The sequence below is a fragment of the Pecten maximus genome, chromosome 18 (genome assembly GCF_902652985.1).
Source record: "Pecten maximus chromosome 18, xPecMax1.1, whole genome shotgun sequence".
NCBI classification, from domain to species: Eukaryota; Metazoa; Mollusca; class Bivalvia; order Pectinida; family Pectinidae; genus Pecten; species Pecten maximus.
Genome location: NC_047032.1, coordinates 24,887,974 through 24,909,661, shown reverse-complemented (window position 1 = coordinate 24,909,661; position 21,688 = coordinate 24,887,974). Strand labels below are relative to the sequence as shown.

General features: G+C 36.0%; 1 protein-coding gene across 1 annotated transcript; it reads right to left on the bottom strand.

Moving 5' to 3' along the window:
• Nucleotides 1-629: 629 nt before the first annotated feature.
• LOC117316626 (endoribonuclease LACTB2-like) lies at nucleotides 630-21,602 on the bottom strand. The gene is made up of 7 exons (XM_033871305.1): nucleotides 21,436-21,602; nucleotides 16,793-16,956; nucleotides 16,340-16,460; nucleotides 15,229-15,331; nucleotides 11,943-12,167; nucleotides 4,910-4,991; nucleotides 630-1,834 (listed from the first exon to the last, which is right to left on the bottom strand). Exons 1-7 carry the CDS (start codon nucleotides 21,573-21,575, stop codon nucleotides 1,776-1,778), a joined length of 894 nt encoding a protein of 297 aa, XP_033727196.1. The 5' UTR covers nucleotides 21,576-21,602; the 3' UTR covers nucleotides 630-1,775.
• Nucleotides 21,603-21,688: the final 86 nt, after the last annotated feature.

Sequence of the window (21,688 nt, the reverse complement as noted above, 5' to 3'; positions counted from 1 at the left end):
TAATATGGTAAGTGACCCTTTCACATCCAATCAGGAAATTGATAGAGCCTTGTTTTCCTAGGTGAGAGCCGATTGTGATAATACAGTGTCACTTCACAAACCTAATTCCTCATCCTCTGGTACATATGCCTAATTATAATCTGAACCTGTATAGATTCTACAACTTTCGCTTAACCTTACAAAACTACATTATACAATGTAGGTACGACAAAGATATCTAACATACACTTCATACAAATGACAGAGCTCTACCATTACAAGGTTTGATATCCATCTGAACACTACAAATGACAGAGCTCTACCATTACAAGGTTTGATATCCATCTGAACACTACAAATGACAGAGCTCTACCACTACAAGGTTTGATATCCATCTTAACACTACATACAAATGACAGAGCTCTACCATTACAAGGTTTGTTATCCATCTTAACACTACAAATGACAGAGCTCTACCATTACAAGGTTTGGTATCCATCTTAACACTACGCACAAATGACAGAGCTCTACCACTACAAAGTTTGGTATCCATCTTAACACTACAAATGACAGAGCTCTACCATTACAAGGTTTGTTATCCATCTTAACACTACACACAAATGACAGAGCTCTACCACTACAAAGTTTGGTATCCATCTTAACACTACAAATGACAGAGCTCTACCATTACAAGGTTTGTTATCCATCTTAACACTACATACAAATGACAGAGCTCTACCACTACAAAGTTTGGTATCCATCTTAACACTACAAATGACAGAGCTCTACCATTACAAGGTTTGTTATCCATCTTAACACTACGCACAAATGACAGAGCTCTACCATTACAAGGTTTGGTATCCATCTTAACACTACGCACAAATGACAGAGCTCTACCATTACAAGGTTTGGTATCCATCTTAACACTACAAATGACAGAGCTCTACCATTACAAGGTTTGGTATCCATCTTAACACTACAAATGACAGAGCTCTACCATTACAAGGTTTGATATCCATCTGAACACTACAAATGACAGAGCTCTACCATTACAAGGTTTGTTGTCCATCTTAACACTACAAATGACAGAGCTCTACCACTACAAAGTTTGGTATCCATCTTAACACTACAAATGACAGAGCTCTACCATTACAAGGTTTGGTATCCATCTTAACACTACAAATGACAGAGCTCTACCATTACAAGGTTTGGTATCCATCTTAACACTACATACAAATGACAGAGCTCTACCATTACAAGGTTTGGTATCCATCTTAACACTACATACAAATGACAGAGCTCTGCCATTACAAGGTTTGATATCCATCTGAACACTACAAATGACAGAGCTCTACCATTACAAGGTTTGTTGTCCATCTTAACACTACATACAAATGACAGAGCTCTACCACTACAAAGTTTGGTATCCATCTTAACACTACATACAAATGACAGAGCTCTACCATTACAAAGTTTGGTATCCATCTTAACACTACATACAAATGACAGAGCTCTACCATTACAAGGTTTGGTATCCATCTTAACACTACAAATGACAGAGCTCTACCATTACAAAGTTTGGTATCCATCTTAACACTACAAATGACAGAGCTCTACCATTACAAGGTTTGGTATCCATCTTAACACTACAAATGACAGAGCTCTACCATTACAAGGTTTGGTATCCATCTTAACACTACATACAAATGACAGAGCTCTACCATTACAAAGTTTGGTATCCATCTTAACACTACAAATGACAGAGCTCTACCATTACAAGGACAATTATCAACAAATCACATGTTGCTTTGACATTTTTTCTTCCATACTTTTGTTCCATCTCTTTCTTCAAATTCTGAAAATAAAAAAAAGAAAAAAGAATGAAATAAATAAACAAAATATTGGAATAAAGAGGCCCATGGGCCTTAACGGTCACCTGAGATTTGAAATATTTCAGTTAATCTAATTGACCCTTTATGACCCCACCCATCAGTCTAAAGGGTCAGTCAGGGCCAACATGTGCATACCATCAAACTGTTATCTCATGCTGATAATGTTAACCAGGTTAGAATGAATTCCAATACAAATCCAACAAATAATGTCAAAAATGTGATTTCCCTATGCAAACTATAGTAATGTTTACCCCCTCCCCAGGGGCAAACGTGAGACCCCAGGGTCATGAAATTCACAATTTTGGTAAAGCACCATAAGACCCTTCCATCTATGAAGAATGTTTGATTCCACCATATCTGTGAGTAGAGAAGAAGATTCTTGAAGTTTTAGTCAATTTGACCCTTTTGGGCCCCACCTCTCAGGCCCCTGGGGGGTGGGGACCATATAATTCACAATTTTGGTTGACCTTCAGCCATAGAAGCTTTTTGCCAAATTTCAATGAATTTGGCCAAGCGGTTTTGGTGAAGAAGTTGAAAATGTAAATTGTTTACGGACGGACGACGGACAATGGACGACGACGGACAAAAGGCGATTAAAATAGGTCACTTGAGACTTCGTCTCAGATGACGTAAAAATATATACAAAACTTCATACCATTCCTTTTTATTCACCTTTGGACCTTATAGGCCCAAACTGTTATACATCTATGTAGTGTTAACCTGCATTGATTACCTACTACTGCGAAAGACAAAGACAATGACATAATGCTATTCAATATAAATCAATAAATCAAGAAAAAAACAAAGGACCATGGGTCGTATCGGACACCTGAGTTCTGACATTAATGCTGATAGAGTTAAGTTTTTAATCTATTACAGATTTATCACATCTTAACCCTGTGACTTTGAAAGTTCAACAAACTTGGTATCTCTTCATCCAAGCATTCTAATTATAAATGCCTAATATCATAACACCTCTTGACAACTCTTTGACCTTGAAAGAGAAGTTCAAGCTCATTCTTTAAAAATCACATTGTAGTTCTTTATCCAAGCATGTTACTGGCACAATATCTAAACCCAAAGGCTCTTATCAATGAGAAGTCATTTGGAGATTTTATGACATTTGACCCCTGTGACCTTGAATTTAAGCCCAGGTCAATCATTTGAACACCTGTTAGCCTTTTATCCAAACATGCTACTGACTTTATATCATGACCTTAAGGCATCTTATCTATTGAGAAAATGTTTAAAGATTTAAACACATTTGACCCCTGTGATGTTGAAAGTAAGCCAAGGTCATTCCTTTGAACAAATATCGGTATAGTCCTTCATCCCAGCATGCAGCTGGTCCAATATCATGACCCTGAGCCTCTTGGGTATTGAGGAGAATTATTTAAATATTCTAACACATAGTCATAAGATCTCTTCTAACTTGAATGTGGATTAATTTCATTTATCTTATCAAAATGATAACTCTATAATCGGAACATGTAACTGAGCAAATAACATAACCCTGGAGTTATTTGACAGTGAAAAGAAGATATTGAAAAGATTTTAATACATTCCATTTGACCTCTGTGACCTTAAAAGAGGGTCCTATAAGCAGGGAGATAATAATGATAATTACTAAACCAACCATTCAAACTGCTAAGCTATTACAAATAAATTATAAGAGTGTTGATTTAAGAAATCAAGAACTTTTCCAAATATCTTATACATAATATTACTGACCCTAGGGCAACAAATCAACCATGTATGATTGTGGATTAAAATAAAATGTGTGTAATGTGTACAGCCTTTTTGATCCAAGAGATAACTGAACAAACATCAGACTTAACTCACTTCAGACTCAACACACTTCAGACTATAAACTTCAGAAAACACACTTCAAGCTTAACAGACTTCAAACTTAACGCACTTCATACTTAACACACTTCAGATTCACACACTTCATACTTTTAACACTTCAGACTTAACACACTTTAGACTTAACACACTTTAGACTTAACACACTTTAGACTTAACACACTTTAGACTTAACACACTTCATACTTAACATACTACAGACTTAACACACTTCAGACTTAACACACTTTAGACTTAACACACTTCAGACTTAACACACTTCAGACTTAATGCACTTCAGACTTAAAACACTTCAGACTTAACACACTTCAGACTTAACACATTTTAGATTTAACACACTTTAGACTATATACTTCAGACTAAAAACACTTCAGACTTAAAACACTTCAGACTTAACACACTTCAGACTTAACACATTTTAGATTTAACACACTTTAGACTATATACTTCAGACTTAAAACACTTCAGACTTAACACACTTCAGACTCAACACACTTCAGACTCAACGCACTTCATACTTAACGCACTTCAGACTTAATACACTTCATACTTAACACACTTCAGACTCAACACACTTCAGACTCAACATGCTTCAGACTCAACACACTTCATACTTAACACACTTCAGACTTAACACACTTTAGACTCAACACACTTCAGATTTAACACACTTCAGACTTAATACACTTCATACTTAACACACTTCAGACTTAACACACTTCACACTTAACACACTTCAGACTTAATACACTTCATACTTAACACACTTCAGACTTAATACACTTCATACTTAACACTTAAAACTTAATGCACTTCAGACTTAACACACTTCACACTTAACACACTTCAGACTTAACACACTTCAGACTTAATACACTTCATACTTAACACACTTCAGACTCAACACACTTCAGACTCAACATGCTTCAGACTCAACACACTTCATACTTAACACACTTCAGACTTAACACACTTTAGACTCAACACACTTCAGATTTAACACACTTCAGACTTAACACACTTCATATTTAATACACTTCATACTTAACACACTTCGAACTTTCACACACTTCAGACTTAACATACTTAAGACTTAACATACTTTAAATTTTATACACCCCTGAAACTAAATATATGTTAAATTATAACAATAAATTGGATGGTTAACTTACCCACTTTTCCGTCCTTGACTAACTTTAACAGATGCTGACAAACATTTATATTGGCAGCATGTTTTAAGCCATCAGCTAAACCCTGAAACAAAACCACACATTGAGTATCAGTGTAACAGATCAATCATCGGGTGTTAAATGTTTGACAATAATTGAACCAGTTTGTCATTTACTGGTTTACCATCTACAGTGTACAAGGCTCTGTTCCTTGTTAGGTCTCATTGACTTACCTAACCTAAGTATGAAGTGTGTTAAGTATGAAGTGTGTTAAGTCTTAGGTGTGTTAAGTATGAAGTGTGTTAAGTCTGAAGTATGTACAACATAGTCTGAAGTGTGTAAGTATGAAGTATGTTGAGTCTGAAGTGTTAAGTACGAAGTGTGTTGAGTCTGAAGTGTGTTGAGTCTGAAGTGTGTTAAGTCTGAAGTATGTACAACATAGTCTGAAGTGTGTAAGTATGAAGTATGTTGAGTCTGAAGTGTGTTAAGTTTGAAGTATATTGAGTATGAAGTGTGTTAAGTCTGAAGTGTGTTGAGTCTGAAGTGTGTTAAGTATGAAGTGTGTTGAGTCAGAAGTGTTAAGCATGAAGCATGTTGAGTCTAAAGTGTGTTAGTATGAAGTATGTTGAGTCTAAAGTGTTAAGTATGAAGTGTATCAAGTCTGAAGTGTGTTAAGTTTGAAGTGTGTTAAGTTTGAAGCATGTTGAGTCTAAAGTGTTAAGTATGAAGTGTATCAAGTCTGAAGTGTGTTAAGTTTGAAGTGTGTTAAGTTTGAAGCGTGTTGAGTCTGAAGTGTGTTAAGTATAAAGTGTACTGAGTCTGAAAAGTGTGTTGAGTATGAAGTGCATCAAGTGTGAAGTGTGTTTAGTCTGAAGTATGTACAACATAGTCTGAAGTGTGTTAAGTATGAAGTGTGTTGAGTCTGAAGTGTTAAGTATGAAGTGTGTTGAGTCTGAAGTGTGTTAAGTATGAAGTGTATTGAGTCTGAAAAGTGTGTTGAGTATGAAGTGCGTTAAGTGTGAAGTGTGTACAACATAGTCTGAAGTGTGTCTAGTCTGAAGTGTGCTAAGTATGAAGTGTGTTGAGTCTGAAGTGTGTTAAGTATGAAGTATGTTGAGTCTGAAGTGTGTTAAGTCTGAAGTGTGTTGAGTCTGAAGTGTGTTAAGTCTGAAGTTTGTTGAGTCTGAAGTGTGTTAAGTATGAAGTGTGTTGAGTCTGAAGCGTGTTAAGTATGAAGTGTGTTATGTCTGAAGTGTGTTGAGTCTGAAGTATGTTAAGTATGAAGTGTGTTAAGTCTGAAGTGTGTTAGTATGAAGTGTGTTAAGTCTGAAGCGTGTTTAGTCTGAAGTGTGTTGAGTCTAAATTGTGTTAAGTCTGAAGTGTGTTGAGTCTGAAGCGTGTTGAGTCTGAAGTGTGTTGAGTCTACAGTTTGTTAAGTATGAAGTGTGTTGAGTCTGAAGTGTTAAGTATGAAGTGTGTTGAGTCTGAAGTGTGTCAAGTCTGAAGTGTGTTAAGTATAAAGCATGTTTAGTCTGAAGTGTGGTAAGCATCTTTTGAAGTGTGTTTAGTTTGAAGTGTGTTTAGTTTGAAGTGTGTTGAGTCTGATGTGTGTTGAGTCTGAAGTATGTTGAGTCTGAAGTGTGTTGAGTCTGATGTGTGTTGAGTCTGAAGTATGTTGAGTCTGAAGTATGTTGAGTCTGAAGTGTGTTATGTATGAAGTGTGTAAAATATGAAGTATGTTGAGTCCGAAGTGTGTAAATTATGAAGTGTGTTGAGTCTAAAGTGTGTTGAGTCTGAAGTATGTTGAGTCTGAAGTGTGTTATGTATGAAGTATGTAAAATATGAAGTATGTTGAGTCTGAAGTGTGTAAATTATGAATTGTGTTGAGTCTGAAGTGTTAAGCATGAAGTATGTTGAGTCTGAAGTGTGTTAAGTATGAATTATGTTGAGTCTGAAGTGTGTTAAGTTTGAAGTGTGTTGAGTCTGAAGTGTGTTAGTATGAAGTGTGTTAAGTCTGAAGCGTGTTGAGTCTAAAGTGTGTTAAGTCTGAAGTGTGTTAAGTATGAAGTGTATTAAGTCTGAAGTGCGTTAAGTATGAAGTATGTTGAGTCTGAAGTGTGTTGAGTCTGAAGTGTGTTGAGTCTGAAGTGTGTTAAGTATGAAGTGTGTTGAGTCTGAAGTGTGTTAAGTATGAAGTGTGTTGAGTTTGAAGTGTTAAGTATGAAGTGTGTTTAGTTTGAAGTGTGTTTAGTTTGAAGTGTGTTGAGTCTGAAGCATGTTGAGTCTGAAGTGTGTTGAGTCTGAAGTGTGTTAAGTATGAAGTGTGTTGAGTTTGAAGTGTTAAGTATGAAGTGTGTTGAGTCTGAAGTGTGTCAAGTCTGAAGTGTGTTAGGTATAAAGCATGTTAAGTCTGAAGTGTGGTAAGCATCTTTTGAAGTTTGTTGAGTCTGATGTGTGTTGAGTCTGATGTGTGTTGAGTCTGAAGTATGTTGAGTCTGAAGTGTGTAAATTATGAATTGTGTTGAGTCTGAAGTGTTAAGCATGAAGTATGTTGAGTCTGAAGTGTGTTAAGTATGAATTATGTTGAGTCTGAAGTGTGTTAAGTTTGAAGTGTGTTGAGTCTGAAGTGTGTTAGTATGAAGTGTGTTAAGTCTGAAGCGTGTTGAGTCTGAAGTGTGTTGAGTCTAAAGTGTGTTAAGTCTGAAGTGTGTTAAGTATGAAGTGTGTTGAGTCTGAAGCGTGTTGAGTCTGAAGTGTGTTGAGTCTGAAGTGTGTTAAGTATGAAGTGTGTTGAGTTTGAAGTGTTAAGTATGAAGTGTGTTGAGTCTGAAGTGTGTCAAGTCTGAAGTGTGTTAGGTATAAAGCATGTTAAGTCTGAAGTGTGGTAAGCATCTTTTGAAGTGTGTTTAGTTTGAAGTTTGTTGAGTCTGATGTGTGTTGAGTCTGATGTGTGTTGAATCTGATGTGTGTTGAGTCTGAAGTATGTTGAGTCTGAAGTGTGTGAAGTATGAAGTGTGTTGAGTCTGAAGTGTGTTGAGTCTGAAGTATGTTGAGTCTGAAGTGTGTTATGTATGAAGTGCGTAAAATATGAAGTATGTTGAGTCCGAAGTGTGTAAATTATGAAGTGTGTTGAGTCTGAAGTGTGTTAAGTATGAAGTATGTTGAGTCTGAAGTGTGTTAAGTATGAAGTATGTTGAGTCTGAAGTGTGTTAAGTATGAAGTGTGTTGAGTCTGAAGTGTTAAGCATGAAGTATGTTGAGTCTGAAGTGTGTTAAGTATGAGTTATGTTGAGTCTGAAGTGTGTAAATTATGAAGTGTGCTAAGTATGAAGTGTGTTGAGTCTGAAATGTGTTGAGTCTGAAGTGTGTTAAGTCTGAAGCGTGTTGAGTCTGAAGTGTTCAGTATGAAGTATGTTGAGTCTGAAGTGTGTTGAGTCTGAAATGTGTTGAGTCTCAAGTGTGTTAAGTATGAAGTGTGTTAAGAATGAAGTGAGTTAAGTGTGAAGTGTGTTAAGTGTGAAGTGTGTTAAGAATGAAGTGTGTTAAGAATGAAGTGAGTTAAGTGTGAAGTGTGTTAAGTGTGAAGTGTGTTAAGAATGAAGTGACTGTTAAGTGTGAAGTGTGTTAAGTGTGAAGTGTGTTAAGTGTGAAGTGTGTTAAGTGTGAAGTGACTGTTAAGTGTGAAGTGTGTTAAGTGTGAAGTGTGTTAAGAATGAAGTGAGTTAAGTGTGAAGTGTGTTAAGAATGAAGTGACTGTTAAGTGTGAAGTGTGTTAAGTGTGAAGTGTGTTAAGTGTGAAGTGTGTTAAGTGTGAAGTGTGTTAAGTGTGAAGTGTGTTAAGTGTGAAGTGTGTTAAGAATGAAGTGATCTGTTAAGTGTGCGTGTGTTCCGTGTGAAGTGTGTTAGTGTAAGTGTGTTAAGTGTGAAGTGTGTTAAGTGTGAAGTGTGTTAGTGTGAAGTGTGTTAGTGTGAAGTGGTTCGTGTGAAGTGTGTTAAGCCTGCTGCGTTCGTGTGAAGTGTTGTGTAAGCCGAAGTGTGTTAAGAGTCCGTGTGAAGGTGAGTGTTAAGTGTGAAGTGTGTTAAGTGTTAAGTGTGAAGTGTGTGTGTTAAGAGTGAAGTTTGATAAGTCAGTGAGACTTAATCCCAACACATAAACTTTGTCTTAAAGTAACTTTATATATAGGTATTGAGGTTACTGAAGGGCAATGAAACAGTATAGTGAATGTATTAATTATTATAGCCTATAATTATGGTAGTGGTGCACAGGGTTTAGAAAAAGTTACATAATACAGATTAGTCTTGCATTTTTTTCTGAAATATAAATGCCATGGGGGACCAACATCTAAAATATGACTCAAAAGATTTGGAATAATTAATGAAGGACAATGAAAACAAAAATTACAAAATATATCAGTAGCATTTCTACAACACTACAATAGACATTGTAAGCTTGTTACCAGACATGGGCTTATTGCCAGATATTCCACACTACACCACTCTTACTATACTCTTACTGGATTGCATGGCATCACTTCAAAAAGAAAAAGAAAATAATTTTGGATTGATTTTGCTTCACTTTCCAAAAAATCAAAAACTTTGTTGACTGAATTTACCAATCAGAGTTTGATAAAAGTGGATCTTGACCAATGTCTGATCATTGATGAGTGCAACCTAGCTAGTGCACAACAGCTGTTGGAGAACAGCATAGCTCGTCTTACAAATGTTTGTCAATAAATAATTAAAATATATTAATTGGTATGGTTTCGCAAGTTGCATTAATGATATTTATATTGTGTACTTGATCAGATTGTGTATTGTGTATTTATGCAATTTTAAAAACCATACCAATTTATATGTTAATTATTTATCGACAAACATTCGGGAGACAAGCTATGCTGTTGTAAGTTGAGTAAGTATATTAGATAATAGCTTTTGGACCTATTTCTTTTATTTTTTGATAAAAAATTATCCTAATGAGAGTTGTCTCCCTTGAAAAATGTGGCACTGTATGAATAGTCTAATGTGAGCATTTTAACATTGTTTTTTTTTGCAGTTTCACTCCAAGAAGGGATAGTGCAACTCCAGAGGGACTCTATCACCAAATATCAGCACCCTAGTACAATTATAAATTAATGTGTTAATAACTTTCAACACTTTCACCAAAAACTTAACACAAACATATTCAAGTCCAAAAATTAAAAAAAAATCTTTTTTTCCCCAAAAAATATCTTTTAGTTTGACTCTGGCAGGGGATAGTTTAACCCCAACAGGGACTATATTACCATAACTTACTATGCCTTTAAACACTTGCACCAAAAACTTAACATTTGAAAAACCAACGCCGAATCCGGGGTGACAACATAAGCTCTTCCTCTTCTCCGAAGAGACGGGCAAAAAATGGTACTAATAAAAGCAGGTAATCTAGTCTACAACCCTACGTATCACAGCTTACTATAAATGCCATAACTAATATTGTCCTGTAAACCCATCCTCTTACTTAGATAATACATGAATATCTCTTACAGGATAAAGATGGTAGATAATGATTTTCCATTTCTAGATAGCAACATCCCTGCTTCCCCTACCTACAGTGTTTACATGACCCAGTTGATTTGATATTCACACACTTGTTCCCGTTATCACGAATTCTGTGCCGCATGTCGATTACTGAGGGAGAAACTAACAACACAAGGTTTCGAGAGACGTAGGTCAATAAAGATCATGGGAAAGATTTTTTTTATGGTGGAGTATATACATCATGACCTCATTTAGAAATATTCTATTTCCTTATTTGATAATGAATTCAGACATGTTTAATTCTTGTTGATATGCCTAGCACTTCGACTGTCACAACCCTAACTCTCATTTAGGATTGTGACTTGACCTGGACTTGACCAAGATTTGTATGGTGGGTGTCATAGCTTTGACCAAGATTGTTTGTATGGCGGGTGTCGGTGATTTGACTTAGATTTGTATGGGAGATGTCTTTGATTTGACCTAGATTTGTGTGGCAGATTTCTTCGATTTGACCTAAGATTAGTATGGCAGATGTTTTTGATTTGACCTAGATTTGCGTGGCAGATTTCTTTGATTTGACCAAGATTGGTATGGCAGATGTCTTCGATTTGACCTAGATTTGTGTGGCAGATTTTTTCGATTCGACCTAGATTTTTTTGGCAGATGTCTTCGATTCGACCTAGATTTGTATGGCAGATTTCTTCGATTTGACCTAGATTTGTGTGGCAGATTTCTTCGATTTGACCTAGATTTGTGTGGCAGATGTCTTCGATTTGACCTAGATTTGTTTGGCAGATGTCTTCGATTCGACCTAGATTTGTATGGCAGATTTCTTCGATTTGACCTAGATTTGTGTGGCAGATTTCTTCGATTTGACCTAGATTTGTGTGGCAGATGTCTTCGATTTGACCTAGATTTGTATGGCAGATGTCTTCGATTTGACCTAGATTTGTATGGCAGATGTCTTTGATTTGACCTAGATTTGTATGGCAGATGTCTTCGATTTGACCTAGATTTGTATGGCAGATGTCTTCGATTTGATCTAGATTTGTATGGCAGATGTCTTCGATTTGATCTAGATTTGTATGGCAGATGTCTTTGATTTGACCTAGATTTGTATTGCAGATGTCTTTGATTTGACCTAGATTTGTATTGCAGATGTCTTTGATTTGACCTAGATTTGTATGGCAGATGTAGTCGATTTTATCTAGATTTGTATGGCAGATGTAGTCAATTTGACCTAGATTTGTATGGCAGATATCTTTGATTTGACCTAGATTTGTATGGCAGATGTCTTCGATTTGATCTAGATTTGTATGGCAGATGTAGTCGATTATGTAGAAGATGCCTACAATACCAGAGGACATCTTTTCAATTATTCTCTTTCTACTTTGTCTGGAGCCACCAATGTAAATCTATATTTGTGTTTTTATTTTCCCCTCCTTTAAATGACTTTGATTTTGAATAGTGTTGTCATTATGATATCAGTAATCTTTTTTGTTTTTCAATACATCACTTACTACGTATATTCTTTCTACTAGTTCCATGGAGGTAAGCCAGGCGTTCGGGTCTTGTCCGAGGGTTTCTTCTATCTGTCTCTCTCGGGTGAGGCGGTGGTTGATGTAGTTTGTGACCTTGTCGACAGGGTCAGTGATTATGGGACCATGACTGGGGTAGATGACTGAAGGACGGATCTGTAGTATTCGGTCAAGGGAAGCCATGTAGGTGTGAAGATCCTCAAACATCTGGAACAGAAAGTGACCTAACGTAAATGTGTTTAACAAAAACTACTAATCTAGGATAACAGTTTACCATCACACCTCAGGGAACATACAATGTACTACACAGTAGTTTTAACACCTGATATAAGCCTAGTGTCCTGTATGATAGTACACGTAAGAGGAATTCATATCATCCGATATAAAATAACCAAATTACATTAAAACATAAAATTGGGGCCTGTTCATTTACAGTATGTGGACAAACTGGTTCATCTGTTTTTAAATGTAATATTTCAGGCATACATCTTGATGGACCTGTAGATATTAATGCAGGACTTGAAAGTCTTTGTCAAAGATTATCTGAGATTATTGAAAAATCACCAGGTCCGTCCTTATTTCATAAACGAACAACTCTGGTCCAACAGTTTTGAACGTGATAAATGAAAACGGCCTTAGAGTTTGATATCAAATTGCAAGACAAGAAGTTAATTAGCATCTAACTGAGGTGTTTGAGCCTGTGTTCCTTAATTACTTCCTTGGTTACTGATGATGATGTCATAATCTATTGTTGTAATCTCATGACCTCCATTGTCACTCCTACCTGAACACCATGTAAGCGTTGCCATGACGATGGCCTGCCTTTTAAAGCCGAAACATGTTAGCGACCAGCTATAGAAGAATGTAGAATATACTATTTGGAAACTTCAGAAGTAGTTCCACTTGTTTTTTATGATTTGCTTGCCTTTATTTAAGAGGACTCTGTATACCACTTGGTAGCCTCCTGATTTGACAGGATGTTAGTTCCTGGAGAATTTCCCCCTGGAACTGTAGATTTATCTTGTCCAGGAATTTCCCCCTGGAACTGTAGATTTATCTTGTCTTGGTTTACATAAGTATTTAGAGTTGAATATAATGCTCATTTATATTCATTTCAATATCCCTCCCCTTATATTAACTGAAACACAGACATAACACACAGGTTCTGTTTTTCTGATCAGTCTAAAAGCTGACTATCTGTACAACTAGGCACCAAGGGAAAGATACATAAAATCTGAGAAAGTACTTATAGAAGACCTTTCTGAATATGTAGAGATTAAACAGATTTATTTATACTTTCAAATCCAAAATGCAGACGATCAGGGTTAAAAAAACCCATGTAGGATGAAAAAAATGACTACATGTATTTGTAAATACATGTATGGTATAAATTCTAGAAAGACCAATCCAACAGATTTGAACAAGACGGCTATGGCCAAGCTTAACTGTCAATTGAACCATTATATATAATAGAGGATCTAACACAAGTGTCCATGTAATATGACCCTGTCCCTCTGTCCGGAGGTCAGACCTGCTAGTTCTAGTATGACTGCCCTCTCAAATTGATGTTTCACACTGTTTGATAGAACTCCACTCAAAGGTCTAGGAGTAATAGTGTTTTAAAGGAAAATTATAGTGAAGTTCCCCTTTTGGGGCCTTACCACTCAGGCCCCAGTGGTCACACCAACCTCATTTATATATAATACACAGTAGTCCCCCGTTATACCGCCACCTTTTGGGGCCTTACCACTCAGGCCCCAGTGGTCACACCAACCTCATTTATATACACAGTAGTCCCCCGTTATACTGCCACCTTTTGTCCAGTGTCGATTTTGGCTGTATAACGGGGGTGGCGGTACAACAGGGGTTTCAGTGTGAGGGCCGTCCGATTGTGTTATATAAGAGGCTTAGGCTTATTTATGTGCCAAACACACATGTATATTTGACACCAACACTGCAAATAAACAAACATATCTATCTCATAGGATATCTAATGTCTTCATATAAATGGAATATATAAGTTAGATGCAGTTGTAAGTTAATACATATTTTTTAATATAAACAGTGATCATCGTCTGGGGCGCAGAACACATGCACATGTACAATTATTGTGTGCACATTGGGATCGCGAGATTTTATTTATAATGTACAATTATTGTGTACACATTGGGATCGCGAGATTTTATTTATAAATTAAATGTACAAGTATCATTTGAAAAACATTTCTAAAGTTGGTTGTTTTGTTGGGATCATTTTCAATTTAAACTCATTAAGTAATTTCATATCATATTCTGCTGTTTGCTCTTTCGATTCAAAGTCTAATATGACTTTTTCCATTTTTTTGCTTCAACTCGTGTTTCCATTACGATAATGATGTAAACAACCACCAAACACATTCACATATTTCAGGTGAGTAGTATTTATTAATTGCTCAGGAAAACTTACCTGTACACACCTGTATGTAGGTATTATACACGCATGATTGATGCCTCGATGGCATGTGTCAGACGGCAAAACGTAAACAATGGCAATACTTTCTGGTGATAGGGCATTTTTGTTTTAAAAAAATTGTTGGCAGATGGCGGAATGTGGGGTATGGCAGTATTAATGGGGTTTTACATAGCAGACAAATCTGTTCCTTGCACAAATATGGCAGTATGCGGGGTGGCACTACAAACAGGAGGCGGTATACCGCGGGGACTACTGTAATTGCCCTCCCAAAATGATATTTCACATAAAATTTGGTTGTAATTCCACCCAAGGGTTAGAAGGAGTAGGGTTTTTGAGATTTTTCGGCCCCACCCCTCTGTCCCTAATGGTTGGACCAGCCACGTTTACATGAAATATGATCGCCCTCCCCCAATGATGTTGCACACCAAATTTGGTTGTAGTCCATGCAACTATGGGTTAAGGAGGAGTAGAGTTTAAAAGCAAAATTTCAGCAAAGCTCACCGTCGGAACCTCAACCCGGCCACTGACCTCTTGGGTCACACCAGTCTCATTTAATTAAAATATGATTGTCCTCCCCAAATGATATTGCACCCCATATTTGGATATAATACAACCAAGGGTTAAGAAAGAGTAGGGGTTTAATACAAAATTTCAGCAATGTTCCACTTTTTGGGACCCACCCCTCTGTCCCCAGGGGTCAAACCAGCCTCATTGGTATAAATACGGAACACAATGGCTATAGATCATCCTTACCCTTTGGGTCAAATGAACTAAAAGTGCCTTTTGATTGATGATGGGCTGAAAATTCCAAACTTACAGCAGTTGTCTCCCCTAGGATGGTATCACCAGAGAAAATGGCCCTGTCCTCCTCCAGTAACAGTACCATGTGGTCATCTGAATGACCCGGTGTAAAAAGGGCCCTGAAAGACAGACAATTACAGGGGAAATACACAATCAAACAAAAACACAAATACAAACAAGAGCCCAGAGGGCCTGTATCACTCACCTGGTTTCATGAGATATGAAAAAAAGATGCATATGTGTCGCCTGTTTTGCTATGTCAATATATCAGAAGCATTTTATATGTATACATGTACATTGTTTTGGTTGTAATTCTAAAAATGTAAGGTTTTTATTCCAAAAAGTGCATTAATCCATAAAACAAAAGTGACCCCTTTTGGCCCAACCCACCATTTATACAATTTTGAATCCCCACCTCATAGGGATTCTATCAGTTAAATATGAGTAATGTCCATTGCTTATTTTCAGAGAAGTCGTTTATATATATATAGCCACATTGACCCCTTTTGGCCCACCTCTTAGACCCATGAGGAGTCAACCCCACCATTTGTAAAATTTTGAATGTAAACAACCTAGAGATGCTTCCAGTCAAATTTTGTTTAATTCCAATTGCCGGTTATGAAGAAGAAGTCAGTTGTTGACCGACAGATAGACACTGGACGCCGCGTAATGGCACAATCTCACCTTGGTCCTTCAGACCAGGTGAGCTAAATTGAAGATCTGCTAAAAATAACGGTAAATATTAGATAATAAAAAGATCTGCAAAAATCACTGTTACATGACAGAATGCACAATGTCAAGAAATCTACCAATTTTTATAAGTTAGAATAAAAGGGTAAATATGAAAATAAATCTGCCAAAATTAGATGGAAGAGTGTGAAATAAAACAAATCAGGTAAAATTGCAGGATATACAATTACAAATGTACATGTAATTAAAAATCTACCAAAAAAATAGCTCCCTTGATCTTTTTGAGGGTTGTGAAATGAAAATTACTACAATGTAATTAATAAAAAAAACATTACATCCTTCATAATTTAATTACTGGGGTGTATTCATTCATTTTTATTCTTGTGTGCATGATAATTAAGATGAACTAACTTCATAACAATACTTAAATGGCTTACTTTAGTGTAGCACCTTCAGTTTGAAACACAGCATTGTCCTTCACAAAATTATAGGGAAAACCAATATTGTACTCCTCATGTCCTTCAGGGCGACTAAACTTGGATACCTTTATATCTGAAGCTGAAAAACAGAAATTCTAAATACATCTCATAATAGTATAAACATTACTAAAATGCCTGAGGTTACATCAAAATGAAATAACAATTAATTTATAGAACAATAGATCTACAGAACAATAGCTATCCAGATAGCAATTGGTCCCAGGGTTTTTATTCACTAGTTTGGATTGGAAAATTGGTGAATTGGGAAAGAAATCTGGAGAAAACTGAAAATATTTAGAATTTTGCTTAATTATGAAATCGTTATCGGCCCAAAAAGGCCCCCAGGAAAACACTACATGGATCTGGTTCCACTAGGCTGTACTTAAATAATTAAAGAAAATATAAAATTACATTGTAAAACTTCCCGACAAACATCTTGGACACCCCCAACATGATCTTTATGCCAGTGTGTTATGACAATCTCTTGGATGGAACTCTGGAAATCCTTCAAGGCTTTCTTCAGATTGTTAATATAATCAGGAACTTCAGGATCACCAGCATCAATCAATATTCTCCTGTGAATATTAAAAATATCAGTTTAAGCCCATTTATGTCAAATAGATGTGACTTTCATGTGCGACATCAAAAAATTTATATGTTTATAAAAATGCTGTTCTAAAATTATCAACATGCAATATTCTGTTTAACCAATTTAACTGTAAGAGTAAAATTTTTGAAGAATATTAATGTTATCACTTTCTGTTCTAGCCGGCCAGTAGCTGTGTCCTACAGATTTTAACACCCAATTACCAACAGATCATATCACTAAGTCTCTTGATATATACATCTTATTAGTACTGCATGGTTATTATATATAGATTAATTTTGATATAACTGGTAAGCCTGAATGGGTCAACAAAGTATAAAAATGTCAAATAATGTTTCCTTATGTGCAGTGCTTCCTTGTCATGTAGCTAAATTTTCAAGGCCTATACGTTGAAATATAGTAATTAGTATCTGTACCATAACATGAGTGAAAAAATGGAAAACTGGCTAGAATAATTGCTGATCTTTTATAACAAAATTCCAGAGATTAATTAATGGCCGTCATTTCAACCTGTAAATCATTTCTATAAAATTGGGAAGATTATATATGTACAAAATGTATATGCGATTTATGAATTTTTATTCATATTTTTGAAAAAAAATATACTATTATATACTTTCTAGTGACAACAGCCGGTTTAAAAAATGTAACACACGACAAAAATATCACTGTATGAGAATTGTTATTCTTTTAGTAATTCTACTATAAAATCTTATTACTGTATGACAGGTACACTTTTTTTTGAGAATTGATGTTTTATTGACTATAATAATAGTACCTTTATCCAAAGTGTTTGATAGCCATATGGCAATCGTTTTAATGTCAGACATCTGTATCTGAGTTTATAAATTTAAACTGGAGATTATGTTTACTTTTCACTAGAGGATGAAAATAATTTTTTCCTAATTATTTCTTGTAGGGCCTAAATTACAATTTTGTTATGAGAGTAATCAAGCTGTCTTAACAATAAGCCTATACATTTTTCTTTTAGTTCATTTAGAAAAAAAGGACTATAAAAATGAGAACAAATTTCCAAAGGATGTTACTGTAGTGCCTTATAAACATAGCAATAGGAGACTTCAGGTAGAAGGTAATGTATAATTATAAACCAGCAACTAATTACTATATCCCCAAATGGGAGAAAACTTCCCCAAAGTAGTATAATTCAGAATTTAACAGATATTGTAAATTTCTTTCAGTTGTGGGATTACACAACGATGTGTGAATGATGTTTGCACAAAATATGCACAACAGAATAAATATGTGATTGTATCATAATTTAGTAGGGGAATGTGGGCATGCTTGGCAACAAAATGAAGTTTGTGTGATAGCTATATATCATGGTAAACAAGTAAATAACTACAAACAAGATTCTATTGATTTGTAAATAACAAAATTTTAATGTAAAGAATAAATCAAATCAAATTCATGACTTAAGCACGAGATCAGTTATTGTTACGTTTACATGCTGATATTTAAAGTGAAGTGTCACTTGAGTGCAAACAATACCACGTCAATACCTCAGTTACAGGTGGCCGATTCAGCATGTCCCGTTGAATTGGTATTGTGGGCATAAAACTGATGTTGTGTTACATGATTTCTACAAAATGATTTTTAATGGTCCTTCTGACTCCTTAAAAAGTGGAGTTTACTCTAAATGATAAAAAAGACCCAATGGGTCTGTATCACTCATCTGTTCTTCTGCAACTTTGAAGTTGATCATGGTCATTTCAGCAGATATGGTCAATACATTTTCTAGTACTTCATTCCAGCATACTATTGGCCTAATCTAAACTCTCAGAGTCTCTTGGCTATCAGGAAATCATTGTTTAAAGATTTTAGCCTATTTGACCCCTGTGACCTTGAATGTAGGTCAAGGACATTCATTTGAACAAACTAGGTAGCCCTTTTTCCCAGCATGCTACAGACCCAATATCAGGTCTGTGGGCATGTTGGTTATTGAGAAGAATTTGTTTAAAAGAACAAGAGGCCCATGGGCCTTAATGGACACCTAAGTTTTGATATATTTTGGCACATTTGACCTGAACGAAAATGCTATATGCCCATAATCAGGTCTTTGGGCCTCTTGGTTATTGCGAAAATGTCCTTTTTAATTTTTTGGCATGTTTGACCCCTGTGACATACATTCAGTGAAGTTCAATGTTATTTATTATAAAAGTTTTGATAGCTCTTTATCCCACCATGCTAAAGGCCCAATATCAGGTCTCTGGGCCAGCTCTTACATAGTAAAAATAAGTCATTTAAAGATTTTAGCATATTTGACCCCTGTGACCTTAAATGAAGGCCAAGGTCATCTATTTGAACAAATCTGGTAGCCCTTCATCCCAGTAATAGACTACAGACCCAATATCAGGTCCCTCAGGGCCTGTTGGTTAATGATAAGAAGTTGAAAATGTAAATTGTTTATGATGAACAAAAGACAATGCCAGACATAAGGCAATCACAATAGGTCAACTGTGACTTTGTTTCAGGTGACCTAAAAAGTTGACATCCGACGACGGATTCTGCAGCGGCATGAACTCTTTTGCCCTTCATGCAGGTGAGCTAACAGTAACACTGAATTTGTCAACTCTGCAATCATGATCCAATACCTGTAGCAGATTGTAAATAATTAGTCTATTTCAAAGTATTTTCCTTGTATGTGTTTAACTGTGATCAATAAGAAACAGCATGACTACACTAATTTGTTTGCCTTATGTAGTCTTACAAACCCACAGCTTATGTACTATGTATTATAAATCTACCAACTGATTACAGCTGGTTATTTATATAGTATATCAAATATTGGGAGGGGGCTGGGTTTGAACACGCTGAACACCCACCAAATGCTCTACCGGTTGAGCTACCAGGTCCCTGATGATCAACCTCGTCCAGTTCTTCCACACTCTTCCCTTCCTTTTGAAGTCTTTGACCCGAAGACCTAACAACTCAATACCCAGGTTTTGGTATATCAGCTTGTCAATTATTCACCTCACTTGAACCAAAGTTTGGCCACAGCAGGGATGTACAGACTCACTAAAGTTTGGCCACAGCAGGGATGTACAGACAGGGATTGGAAACTGTCCCTATCTGTTAGAAATGGTGTAGCGAGATGACATCAAGTTAACTACTACCTTATTGTGAACCACTTTTGTCAAAAAATTCTCGTTCAATCGGTTCAATTTTTTAATGTGTAAAAAGCTGAATAATTCCACATGCACTGATAAAGTTTTTCTGGCAAATGATTTTGAGCAAATTGCTCAAATTTTGCATAAATAATCACTGATTTTATGTAAAGCTGCTTATACTGTTCATACATGTACTTATAAAAACACATTTTATCAAAGTATACCTCATTGTGAACCACTTTTCTCCATAAATACTCATCCCATCCTTTTCATTTTTGGATTAGTAAAAGATGAATAAATTCCACATGCACTGATTAAGTTTTTTAAACATATTTTTGTTATCAAGTTATTAAAATTTTGCATCAAATATAGTTTATTTTTAGGAAGTTTTCTCCAAATTAAAGTACTCATCCGATTTTTTTCACTCCTGAATCAATTAAAAGCTTTTATATTTACATTGCAGCAAACAATTTTGAAAAAGTTAACTTATAATTTTTCATCAATTAGCAGACCTTTGATAAAAATATCTAATATTTATCCTGTTTTACCTAATGTCTGCTAGTACAGTATATATAGTAGTAGTGATATTGTGGTAGTCATGCCTTCGCGGTTCAGTGCACGGATATAAAAGCTCATGCTATGTCAGTTTCCAAACTAGTGCCTGGCCACAGGCACCAAATGTAAGAGGGGTGGAAATTGCACGACCAAGTCGGGTTCGAACTCGGGACCTCATAACACCAATGGATGCTCTGGAAATTAAGGTACCAGCTAGTCGCCGATGATAGACCTGGTCCAGTTCCACTAATTAATATCTTCATAAAACAAGAGATCGCAGAGGGATCTTGGCGCCCACCATTGAATCTTTATAGGTTCCATGTCAGATTGATCTTCTCTCTATTTTTCCTCTTACTAATCTGTGTAAATTTAGAAACATCCCACTTTCAGTACTTTTCTAAAAAACAAAACTTGCAATGCCTTTTTCCTTATCAATGCTATACTAAATCAAAACATATAATATCATTTTGAACTATTTTTGATGTTGTTGTGATTGTAACAGGAGAGGAGAATATTTAGCTGCCAGACCGGGGTTCGAACCCGAGACCTCCGAACACTAGTCGGATGCTCTACCAATTGAGCTACCTGTTCACCGATGATTGACCCAGTCCAGTCCCGCTACATGATACCGTCTACTTTACAATCATTCAGAACGCTGCGCTTACCGTCTGCTTGCCCAGGCCATCTATAGATCTATTGAACTGCCCAATAACGAGTTCAGTGAGGTATTTCCCTCTGTTATTAACAAAATCTGAAAGACTCACTTTGGTCCTGTACCAACAAGATATGTATTTGTTCCTTGTAGTGTCAACGGTCTTGGATTACATCCTAGAATTCGTATGACACGCTGTGAAATTCGCTCCAAATTAGGAATGGGGGTTAATTTCTGTGCGGTGGCTGCCATTTTGAACAAAGTGTGTATGTTTTTTCTTTCTGTCACATGACTTGAATGTGACCTTGTCTTTCAGTGGAGTAAAACGCTTGATTTTGTTAGAGAAAATGTCTTGAAATTTCAAA